Raw genomic sequence first — 12,361 nt, 5'->3', positions numbered from 1 at the left:
TCACTGACAATCTAAGGCCGTGTTTGTCTTTTACCAAAACAAACTTTCGATCCGTTAAAAGAAAACGCTTCCCAAACTTTACGCTTTTTCACGGTAAATCCAACTTTTAATTTAACGATTACAACTAACTGACGTTAAACATTTTAAACGTTGCAGAGCCTCAAAAAGTTGTGATATTATTTTAACGTACAATAATATAATATAAATAAATAATCCACAAGAGGATACTCTATTTAATTTTTTTTTTTTTAAGTTTAAATATTCTATTAATTAATTTTTCTATTAATTTTAAAGATTGTAAAGTCTCGTAAACTTATGATATTATTTTAATGTATAATATTATAATATAATATAATTTTAATATATAATATATTAAAATATTTTTAATATTTTAAAAAATTTATTAATTAATTTCTTATTATTAAATATTTTATTGATTAATTTTTATAATTTTAAAAATTTTATCAATTTATTTTTTATATTTTTAAAAATTAATTAATTAATCTCTTTATATTAAAAATATTTTAATTTTTTATAATATGTAACGGTTAAAACTAATCGAGAGATTAATTAATAAATTTTTAAAAACGTTATAACATTTTAATATATTTTTTAAAATCAATATACCAACTATTAAATTTCTGTATACAATAAAAATTAATAATATTTTTTAAAAAATTTTATATTATATTTATTAATATATCTTTCATTCATATAACTCAATTATTAAATTAATGTTATAAATGATAAATTCTACTTATTTAATATTATATTAAACAGCACTATAAAATCACAATACATAAATAATTATTTACAATAATAAATAAAAAAATAAATATACCATTTAAAAAAAATGATACTATGTCCTCGAAAGAAATAAATCTTTAATGACTCTCAAATTAAAAAAATAAATACTATAACTAAAACAATGAAATTTATATTGTTTTTAATAATATACCTTACATTAATAAAATTCTCAATATATATCAAATAGTAAATTATGAAAAAGATATTAATTAGAATTTTCATTTTATAAATAAAAATTATATAAAAATTGCATCCAACAATAAAAATAGAATTGTACTTATAAATTTAGTGTGATGGTACTCTCTCAATCCTATTTTAAAAAAATAAAATTATTTTTAAATAAAGGAAGAGTATTAATTAAAATTAATATTAATTAATTGAATTTCCTATTAATATTTTGGAAAGGTAAAGGCATATGAAAAGCACAAGTTGAATACTAATGTTGGGACAAGTATAGATTATTGAATAGACATGACACTAGAAATTATTTCTTCTAAGGGTTTGGTGGAGCACCAATCATCCTCGCAAATGGCCAAAATAAATGTGTTGTGCTTCTATGTTAGGTCATACTACCACTGATAAATCCTTCATCTCACCCAATTAATAAAACTTTTTATTTTATTTTTATTAAAATTAATTTTTAAATTTTGACAAAGAATTATATTTTCATTTTAATTACATTACATGAAATATTTAAATAATCATTTCACTTTTAATAACTAGTTATAGATAGACCCACACTACAATATTGTGGTGAAAAGTGAAGATATCATTAGTATTATTTTCCAAATGAAAACTATAATATATTGTAGAATTAAAATATAACAAATTTTTCATAATTAAAATTAATTAATTATTTAAAATACTGGTTATAAAAAAAAACCAGTGATGTTAATAAATAATAACTATTAACATTTTATAAAATAATAATTTAAAAATTATTTTTGATTTAACATAAAAAATTATTTAAAATATATCAAATTATTACCATAAAATAGAGACACATAATAAAATTTAATAAGCTAATACATGTTTTCACCTATAAAAAAAAATTAAACCATCCATCGTATTCAAAATTAAGAGAAAAGATTGACTTTAAATCGATAGACTCGATCTCTCAAACGTCATAATAAATTTATTAAGAAAGTTATTATTTAATATTTATAATTCAACAGATTTTTTATGTATGAAATCATGAAATTTATAATCAATTCACGTATAAAAATTTTATTTATAAACTATATATATTAACATCAATTTATTAAAAAATATTATATATATTTATATAAGAACAATAACATAAATAAAAAACATATGATATTCACTAATATCAATATTCTAAATTCTCGATAATTCCTTACTCATACATTAGTTTTTAATTTACTGATACTGAGTGTCGACATCTCAATTTCTATTTTTAGCAGGTCTAGACAAATTTAGATCCGAACACATTGTAATTTTACTTCGATAATTATACAATATATACATAGTTTTAATTTTTTTCTTAATTAAAGTCTTTTATTTTTTTATGAAATAAGAATAAAAATTTCCTTCCGAAGGAAAATTATTTTGAAGGATATCTACAATGTCTCCACTTTGCTAGTGAAAAAGGACAAAAATAAAAGAGGGATTCTGAGCGTGAGGCGCACAACAAAACCAGTAGCAGGCGGACGAGCACGGTCTCGAAGAATTCCATATTCCTTGTAATTCAGGTAATCCGTTCATTAAAAATGAGAAAATCATGAATAAATTCGTTATCATGAACGCAGATTTTTAAATCCATGGAATCACAGAAAGTTCAAAGCGCAAAAAGAAGCATTAGCCAACAGAGTCGGCGTTTTCACATTGCCTTTTTCTGACTTTAGTTTCTGTAAGCTAATTCTTTTTTCTGGTCGACATTGTTAGCACTTGTCATTACCACTGTAATCCTAATCGGGACATATTCCCAGACCCAACTCTGACCTAGACGAATTCTTAAATGCTCCCATCAATCTCACTCGGATCCACAAAAGGCAGAATATAAGGAAGTGGAGCTAGTAGTAGTGGCGGTGGGACGGAGGTGGAAAAGCTTAAAAGCGGAGCTACAATATCTGCTGCTTCAAGCTAATTCTGTAAACGCAAACAACCATCGCAGCAACAAGATGATGGATACCCACAATAATTACAATAATGGCAATCCTTACCTACAGAATGCACCTGTTCCTGCTGCTAATGGATATGGGCCATATGGGAGACGTAAGTAATGATCGTAATGGTCAATTTTTTTCTGTGTTAATTTTCGTTAGAAAAGATTTATTATTCTTTCTAATTAATTAATTGGTTTTGCAGGGCCGATGAGTGGGATATGTGATGTGTTGAATCGCTATGGGAAAAGGGTTGAAGATGTCACTAGGAGAGCAGAGGTCTACGCTGATAACATCTGGCACCATCGTAAGTACTATCTTCTTTTAAATTTTCCCGGTTGCATAAAAAAATTAAGCATCATCATGAGGTAAACCATCTTTCTTTTTATGAGGGTTTTCTTTTTTGCTCTTTAGATTAAATTTCCCATTCTTGAAAGATGGTCTTTTACACTCTCTGTAATGGACTCAGAGACAGCAGAAACTTGAGTCGTTATTGCTACTCCGTTGTTAACAAAAGTATGGAAGAAAATTTTTCTTTGGTTATTTTTCTTCAGAAGCTCGGAATCACATGCAATCACAGATTCACTAACTGGGCAAACAACTTGATTAGCTCAGCTAGTTCTTAAGCTGTAACTATGACCGCTATTGAAATTTCAGCTGTAGGATAGTTTGTTTTGATTGCAATGACAAGATACTTGTTGGTAACTTATTCAAGAATTTGTCAGGACTTAGTTCTTCAATTTTATTTTAATGAAGTAAACATGGGATTTGTGGGAATGGTTGAATGTTTGGAGGAAATTGGAGCAGTCTATTTTTCTTCTTTTCCTTGATAGAATAATTTCATTTTGTCTTTTGCCCAAAAAGAAATGCGAAAGAAAAAGTAAGAACAGAATAACTCCTTTACATTGAGAAACATTTCTCAGATATGAATGAGGATATTCTAAATTGTTGAGTTTTGTGGACTTAAGAGAATTTTTGCATGAAAGTTGACTATCTCTATTTATTGGGAGGAGCTGAGGAAGATAAGTAATTGCTCCGTAGAATATATTGGCTACATGAATTACGGACTTGGAGAGCTTCTCTTTTTATCTCCTTATCGGCATAAAGCTTTTTACATAACACCAGATGCGTATGCTATTCAGATTCTGACATGCAATCGTACTCTTTGCAAACAACAGTCAAAGTTAGTTCCAGTTTCACAGATGCAGCAATGGCAAGGATTGCTCAAGGGACAAAGGTGCTTACTGAAGGAGGGCATGACAAAGTTTTCCAGCAGACATTTGGAACCTTGCCTGGAGAGAAGCTCGCGAAGGCCTATGTCTGCTATCTGTCAACATCCTCTGGTCCTGTGATTGGGACACTTTACATATCCACTAGAAGACTTGCTTTTTGTAGTGATTATCCATACTGCTACTATTCTCCCACTGGACAACAGCAATGGATGTATTACAAGGTATTTTACCTTTTACCTTTTTCTTATTGGTGAAGTCAGTAATCAATATTGCAATTATAGACTGGCAGAATCTGCTTTTCAATATTTAGATTATTTGTATCTATGGTTCTTCAATAATACAAATATTTGTATGTTAAAATTAAAATCAGTAGATTTGGCCTGGAAGAAGAATATTTTGAGGTTATATTAAATTATTCTTACTGCTTTTCAAATTTGCTAATTCCTATTATGGGTAGATTTCTTTCCAGATTTCTAATAAATGATCTCTTTGTGATAAGAAGGTTTATGCTGCATCATTGGATTCCCTTTTTTTCCTTTTCCATCTCTTTTTGATGTTTTGAATACAGGAGAACATATTCCAACAATTTGCCTTGGCTTAAGAGAATTCTCTTTCATAGTCGGCCTCTCCTAATCCTCCTCTTGTTTGGCCTAGCTATACAGAATACAGATGCTTTGAGCTACTTTAGTATCAAGGAGCTAAAGGCTTATCAATTCAGAATATGAAACTATATGTTTTAGTCAAGCTCATTGGCTAATTAGTTTATTTATACCAATTTATGTCTAAGCTACTAAAGTGATAGTAGTAGGAGCATTTTGAATTGGGCCACTATATTAAATTGCTATTATATCCTTAACTTCTAATTTTGAGCAAGTAGTTGAACATTAACATCTGATGTGAAACCGTGTCAATGTTTGAAGGTGGTGGTGCAGCTGGATAAGTTGAGAACAGTAAGTCCTTCTTCAAGCAGAATGAACCCGTCTGAAAAATACATCCAAATTGTGACAACAGATGGTCATGACTTTTGGTTTATGGGGTTTATATCATATGACAAAGCACTCAAGCAATTAACTGAGGCTTCAAGGCACCCTCGTGACTCTTCTGGGGAAATCCCAGTCAGTATGGGATAGAGCATGAACTCTTGCTCTCCCCTTCCTCTATATTGCTGATGGTCTGGTGGGAGAATGTTTAAGGACGTAGTCTGATACAAGGCTTCTCAAGGATGTAGGGTGATATTCATAAATTAATATAATTACATGGATGCGTGGTAGTCCATGTTAAGTTTTATGTTTTAATCCATCAGTGAGTTGGGAGTTTGCTTATGTGATGGTGATTTCATGAGTAATCTCCCTTTCACTCCCACCTCACAATACAAATCCTGTGGTTCTAAGAGAGAGAATATATGAATGACTTTCTTGTTAGATTTCCATTGAGTTTGAATTCATAATTTCGATGTCTATGTCCTGGTGTTGGAGATAAGAGGCAAACAAATTAAACTTAAAATTATAAGTTAATATTAAATTTTATATAAATAACAATCTTATTATACTGAAAAATATATACAAGTTTTTTTTTTACATTATAAAATATATTTCAAACATAATATATGTATATACACACTAGCTCTTTTATTAAATGCACATTTCATATTACTTGTGCTTGTTTTATATTCATAATTTTTTATATTAATATATTAATTTTTAATAACCAATCCAATAAAAATGGAACTAAAATTTATTAGGTGAATTAGGTTTAATAAATAAAATTTAAAAATTAAGAAACATAAAATTACATTTATACCAATGTGAAAATAAAATAAAATAAAATGAAGTTTAGTATAAAAAAATTTAAGTTTGTAATGAATAAAATTTATAAATATTTTCTTATAATAATTATAACAAGCCAAAGATTTTTTTGTAATTGCATACCATTACTTAATTGTTTAACAAAATTAAGAAATGATATTAGCCTTTGAGCATTCAGTTGATTCTGAATAAATGGAAAGTTAAAATTTTAATATTTATAAAAAATAAATTGAAAATTGATTTGAATGATTTATTTAAGACTTTTTAATGAATTTTTTTTTATTTTTTACACTTTATTTTTATTATTTTAAAATTAAATTAAAGTATTTTAATATTGAGTATAATATAATTTTTTTATAGTATAAAAAATAATATATTATTATTCACTAATCAATTTAATTCAATTTTATCAAATTTTTTAATAAAATTAAATTAAAATAAAATAATTAAAACTTTAAAAAATAAAAATTCAACCAAATTAAAAAAATAAAAAAATAAATTAATTTTTAAATTAATTCAATTTAATTAATTTTTTAGATTAAATTAAATACTGCACATCCTTATTTATTTGGTATGATATTTTTTATAATATGAAGAATTTATTTAATTGTTATATTTTCAGTTTTAATTGTGCTAAAACTTTATTACAATGCTGAATTTTGTGAATGCTATATTTATAAATTATATATTTATAATTATGCATTTCATCCGTGTGAATGTCTCCTTATCTATTTCTCTATTAGTTTAAAAATTTATAACCGGTCAAACTTATTTAAAAAAAAAAATTTCCATATTACCCTTTGTATACCCTATAGCCATTGAAATTTTCTCTCTGCTCTCCACCACCAGAATTTGTGGCTAACATAAAGAAGAAGAGATAACGATGAGCAATGGGCCTTTTGAAAATATGAAAAGTTTTTGTTGGAGGATTAGCATGGGAGACACCTAAGCAAGCCATAAGAGAGCACTTAGAGAAATATAGTGAGATCTTGGAGGCTGTCATTATCTCCAATAAGGTCATCGGCAGATTCAAGGGCTATGGATTTGTAATTTCACTCTCTGTTAAGTAATCCTACAACGATATTTAGTTTAGTAATGTTGGCTTTCCCTCCTCTTCTTTTTCTTTATTTTTATTGGATCACGTTTAAGGATGCTGAAGTAAAAGAAGGCTTGCAATTTGCGAAGACGCTGCTCCCATCGCCAACGATCGCCGAGCCAACTGTAATTTGGCTTCTCTTCATAGAATAAAAATATAAAAGATTAAATATTTAATTTTAAAAACAGAAAAATTTTCCGCGTTAAAATTTAAAATTTAAAGTGTAATATAATAATAATAATAATAAATGTGTCTATCACATTTTATTCTCTGTGACCCTGCCTTCACTTTCTTCAATGCAACCGTCCCAATTAGCCTATGTAAGGCTCGTGGTTCCAATTTTGTATTGGGAGAATTGATTGACCAGACATCGCAAAAACATAAATATCTCCAGGTGGGCGAAACCGATAGGGCCCTTGCGCCGGCTTCCACCATCAACTGGTTGCTATCGCAGAATGCAAAAGTCAGGAAAGATTCCATCCTTCTTTGCTTAAATTTGTCGTTTTTCAACTCTATTTATCCTTCTCCAAACTCCAAGGGCCTCAGTACACAACTCTTCGTTTGGGATTCTGAATTCCTTCCTCAATCTCCGCCAGGGAGCGAGCCAGCATTTGAACTGGGCACATGGGAACTTCTCTTTGCTTCTTCACTATTTCGCTATTTCTTTCGACAATCTCTTCTTTTTACCTCCAGGTAACTTTCTTAGGGGCTACTTATTCCTCTTTTTCTGTTCATTCTCCCAAGTATCTTCTATTTTTTCCACCTTTGTATCTCTGCAACTTTGGGGGATCGAGTCAGTTTTTTGGATTTGTTGAAAATTTGATGGATATCCGGATATGACCATGCTTGATGTGAACCATGATACGTGATCAAGAGTTTTAAGAGCTAAAGTTATCATTTTTGTTCAGTTTTGAATGTAAAGCTTTGACCTTTTGCTGGACGGTTTGATTCTTTCTGGTGGATGTCTTAGTGATATGTGTAACCTAAGCTGAAATTAAATAATTGTGAGCTTTTGTTTGTGGAATTTTAATTCGTAACTGTGGATTCTTATATTTATCTACTTTTATGTGATAAAATTTCATGTAATAGACTTAAAGAACATATCGAACTCAACTGCTCTGAAAAAAAAAGAAGAACATATTCTTCTATTCTAACTGTCTTGGAGCTTGTACTTTGTGAGTTTAAGCCAATCTGAAGAGGTTGATGTTGTTTTCCTCTGCTTATTATTTTTCATAAGATGATAAGTGGAGGTTCTTCATTCTGAATATTCTGTCTTTATGTTTTGATTTTGAAAATTGCTATCTAAACTCTTTTAACTGAATAAACGTTATCTTTTCAACAGTTTATTGCTGCAGCACCAGATTCCAAGCTGAAGCTTAATTCCAGGATCCTTCAGGTATTTCCTTTTTTTGGCCGATTATTCAGAGAACAGGAACTTCATGTTGAAATACAGATTATTTATTTTTCCTTTTGTTTCATTGTGCAGGAGTCAATAATTAAAAAAATCAATGAAAACCCCAATGCTGGATGGGAAGCTGCCATGAATCCTCAATTTTCCAATTACACTGTGAGGCTTAACTCATTGCATATTGATAATATATTTAGTCCTTCTATAGATTTGTTCCGAGTTCTCATGTAGGCAGACTCTAGTATCTGATTTGAAATATTTTGATACCTTGATGCACAGGTTGGTGAGTTCAAGTATCTCCTGGGAGCCAAGCCAACTCCTAAAAAGGAGTTGAGGGGTTTTCCTGTTATAAGTCATCCAAGATCCTTGAAGTTGCCAAAAGAATTTGACGCAAGAAAAGCTTGGCCACAATGTAGCACAATTGGAAGAATTCTTGGTCAGTTGCTTATTAGTTCTATATTTTGCTGTATCTTTTTTCCCTTTTTTGAAGGTGCTGATGTTTTCCTCAATATTTGGCTAATGGTGGATTACTTTCCTAATAAAAGATCAGGTAAAATCTTATTTTACTTTTCTCTTAATCAATTCATTTAAGTGAGCTCTACATGTTCTCAGCACACCTGTATTTTGTATTCCAGGGTCATTGCGGATCTTGTTGGGCATTTGGCGCAGTTGAATCACTATCTGATCGCTTTTGCATCCATTTTGGCATGGTACTTGAATAGTGATAGCGATTGTCGAAACCGTCAAAAATAAACCTATTAAACAATTAACTTGCAGATAGTGGCAATAGGGTCGAACCACATGGAATTGACACCAAAGATTTTTCTAATAATGACTAAGGCAAATAAATGACAAATAAATAAAAGAGGGGGTTTTGTTTTGATGAATTAAATCTAGAAAGCAAGAGAAATTTAAATAAATGAGAATATCAATGGGAAAGAGATTCTAGTTGAAATATGAGTTTAATTCAGCTTGTTCAGAATTGATCATTGACTATTTAAGACTCCTATTTTATTTCAATAAATTAGTTTTGGTTGTGGAAACGCTTCTCACAACCAAATTCCTCCTTAGTTCTAGTTTGATTAGGAAACGTTCACTAATCAAACACTAATCAATAAGTTGCCAAGAAACGTCCTTAGGGCATTTAGCATCGAACAACTGTTGACTGCATTAAGACTTAAAGAAACCCAATTCTATCCTTGCCAACCGCGTGGTCAAGTCTAGATTATGCAACTGATTATATTTGTGTTCAAATCATCTAAGCAATTACGGATCTAAATCATTCAAACAATTTATTACTCAAGCAAGCAATGGACCCTTATTGATTCTAAAAGCAAAGTAATAATTATAGAAAAGATCAAGTTGCATAAATATTGAAAGCAAATAAGAGTTTAACAATGGAGTTTTAAATCTCCCAATTCATCACAAATCTAAATTTCCTCAACTTCAACTAGAAAAGAAGAAAATTAGCCACTCATGGTGGGCAAAATACACAAAAGGAAGAAGAAAGGAAGAGAAGAAGAGACTGCTGCAATTCTCCTGCTGAATTCTACAGATTTCCGAAGGTGGGAGAAAATGCCTTTGCTGGTTTGGAGGCTGCCTTTTTATAGCTGGAGAGTCCAAGTTCAATTAGGGTTTGGAATCCCTATTTTGACTTGGTTTTGAGGTCTTTGATTCCTCTTTCTCTTCTTGTATTTTGTTGTAGATGGAATTCTCTTGGTAGAAGGACATCCTTGTGGCTTTTGGATTTGAGCTGGCAGTGTTTGAAGTGTTTTTGGGCTTCTTTTCTTTTTAAATCTGATTTTTTTTCCTTTTTCCCGCTCTGTTGTGTCAATGTGATTGGGGTGGGTGATTTGGGCAAATCACTTGCCCAAATCGCTTTCTGTGAGTCAGTCCAGTTTTTTTGTCTCTGCGAGTGATTTGGCCAGTCTCTGCTAGTGATTTGGCCAAATCACTCTGGCCCAATCACTTTTTCAGTCTTTTCTTCACTTTTTTTTCAATTTTTCAATTTCTTCATTTTCTGTAAAAACAAGATAAAAATCATAAATTAAGCTGAAAAATGTGTAAATAAGCAATGATAAAGATAATAAAAATGTGGCTAATTTATGTTTGATCAAATAGCCTGAGCAAGTTGGCTAATTATAATGTCCAGTACTAACAGAGATCAAATCCTAGTTATGTTGAATTACTATCTGATCGCTTTTACTTGCAGAACATATCTTTGTCTGTCAATGATCTCTTGGCATGCTGTGGCTTTTTGTGTGGAGCTGGTTGTAATGGAGGGTATCCGATCTATGCATGGAGATACTTTGTCCACCATGGTGTTGTTACTGAAGAGGTACAGATTTCTGTGTTTGCCTATTATCTGGACTGTACATAAAATTGCTTAGTGGCAGCAAGTCAAGGGTCTCATGGTTTCATGTCTCTTTTCTGATATAAGGATTTGTTGAGGATCATTGCTTTAAGTTGAACAGCTTCCTGTCTTGGTTGATGTGCTTTTCTAATAACGAACAAATTTTCCATCTCACAGTGTGACCCGTACTTTGATGATATTGGCTGTTCCCACCCTGGCTGTACACCTGAATTCCCTACGCCAAAGTGTGCAAGAAAGTGTGTTGATAAGAACCAGCTCTGGAGACGATCAAAGCATTATGGTGTCAGCGCATATAGAATTAGTTCTGATCCCCAAGATATTATGGCTGAGGTTCATACAAATGGACCAGTAGAGGTTGCTTTCACTGTTTATGAGGTAAATTATGCACGTGATGAATTCTTGTTTGCTTGCATTTTCCGCACATCTTTCTAACCGAGTATAAGTTAGCTTCTTTTGCTATTCCCATTCTAATTTTTTGAGCTCAAGAAATCATGAATCAGTGCCACACGTGTAGAAACAACCTCAATGAGAGCTTACGCAAACTTAACTTTTGAAATACAAGCTTGTCCTTTTTAATGTATGCTTTACTTTTTGTTTTATGCTGAACGCAAGCTGACTATAATCAAATATTGATAAGTTGTGCATTGCACAAAGACAGCTGTGGCTGCAAGTATTTGGTTGTAATAGTTTCTTTACCATTTTACAGGATTTTGCTCATTATAGATCTGGAGTTTATAAGCATATTACTGGTGATATACTGGGAGGCCATGCAGTTAAGCTTATTGGGTGGGGGACTTCCGATGAGGGAGAGGATTATTGGGTATGTATATCCAGCTCCAATTTTCTATTTTTCATATTTTATTGCGATTAACTTATCAAGAGGTCAATAAAATTGTGCGCTTTTCATTATTGCAGCTTCTTGCAAACCAGTGGAATAGAGGCTGGGGTGACGTATGTTTCTATCATAAGTTTCTCCTGCTAAATTACCCTAGGAAATTTTCCCTCATAGATGCTTATTAATCTTGATTCCAAATGGCAGGATGGTTACTTCAAGATACGGAGAGGAACAAATGAGTGTGGCATTGAAGACGACGTGATTGCTGGTTTGCCTTCAGCCAGAAATCTTGATCTTGTTAGAGAGGTTGCTGGCATTGATGCTCTTGGGGATGCTTCTGCTTGATAACAGTTTATTATAGGAGTCCTGTAATTTATGCGTAAAACATGAGTTGCAGAGATAAAATATGGATATGTATCAGGCATGAATGGAAACCAGATTTACAAATTAATGTTGTATTATTGTTTGTGTCAACAGAACATTCATCATTCACGTATGATAGGATGTAGCTACTTGCTGCATTTTAATTTCACATTCATTTCCTTTCCTTTTGCGTTATTAGACAGGAATGCTACACAGGTTGCAATTTTTCTAATCAACAAGAGGACTAATGTGAGAATCCTGTTCATGATAGGAAGTTCCTATAGAAATGACTTTAATTTTGTGTTTTGTCAGTAGCAG

General features: G+C 30.9%; 2 protein-coding genes across 4 annotated transcripts; both read left to right on the top strand.

Annotated features, from left to right (window-relative positions):
- The first annotated feature begins 2,363 nt into the window (after window positions 1–2,363).
- LOC110614982 (GEM-like protein 1) lies at window positions 2,364–5,591 on the top strand. 3 transcript variants are annotated; one of them, XM_043956665.1, is made up of 6 exons: window positions 2,372–2,519; window positions 2,601–2,677; window positions 2,757–3,042; window positions 3,136–3,237; window positions 4,109–4,383; window positions 5,083–5,591. In XM_043956665.1, the coding sequence occupies exons 3-6, from the start codon at window positions 2,949–2,951 to the stop codon at window positions 5,290–5,292; spliced, it is 681 nt and encodes a 226-aa protein (XP_043812600.1). In that variant the 5' UTR covers window positions 2,372–2,519; window positions 2,601–2,677; window positions 2,757–2,948; the 3' UTR covers window positions 5,293–5,591. The 3 variants fall into 3 exon arrangements, with proteins under 3 accessions (XP_043812599.1, XP_043812600.1, XP_043812598.1); XM_043956664.1 differs by lacking the exon at window positions 2,601–2,677 and having other exon boundaries at window positions 2,364–2,519; window positions 2,713–3,042; XM_043956663.1 differs by having other exon boundaries at window positions 2,601–3,042.
- Window positions 5,592–7,428: 1,837 nt separating this feature from the next.
- Window positions 7,429–12,212, top strand: LOC110614981 (cathepsin B-like protease 2). Its single transcript, XM_021756676.2, has 11 exons — window positions 7,429–7,756; window positions 8,406–8,459; window positions 8,550–8,630; window positions 8,751–8,907; window positions 9,017–9,021; window positions 9,107–9,181; window positions 10,684–10,809; window positions 11,002–11,220; window positions 11,552–11,665; window positions 11,761–11,796; window positions 11,885–12,212. Exons 1-11 carry the CDS (start codon window positions 7,688–7,690, stop codon window positions 12,023–12,025), a joined length of 1,077 nt encoding a protein of 358 aa, XP_021612368.1. The 5' UTR covers window positions 7,429–7,687; the 3' UTR covers window positions 12,026–12,212.
- The last annotated feature ends 149 nt before the right edge of the window (window positions 12,213–12,361 follow it).

The sequence above is a fragment of the Manihot esculenta genome, chromosome 5 (assembly GCF_001659605.2).
Source record: "Manihot esculenta cultivar AM560-2 chromosome 5, M.esculenta_v8, whole genome shotgun sequence".
NCBI lineage: Eukaryota > Viridiplantae > Streptophyta > Magnoliopsida > Malpighiales > Euphorbiaceae > Manihot > Manihot esculenta.
The sequence above is the reverse complement of the archived record's forward strand: the minus strand, read 5'-3'. Positions and strand labels throughout refer to the sequence as shown.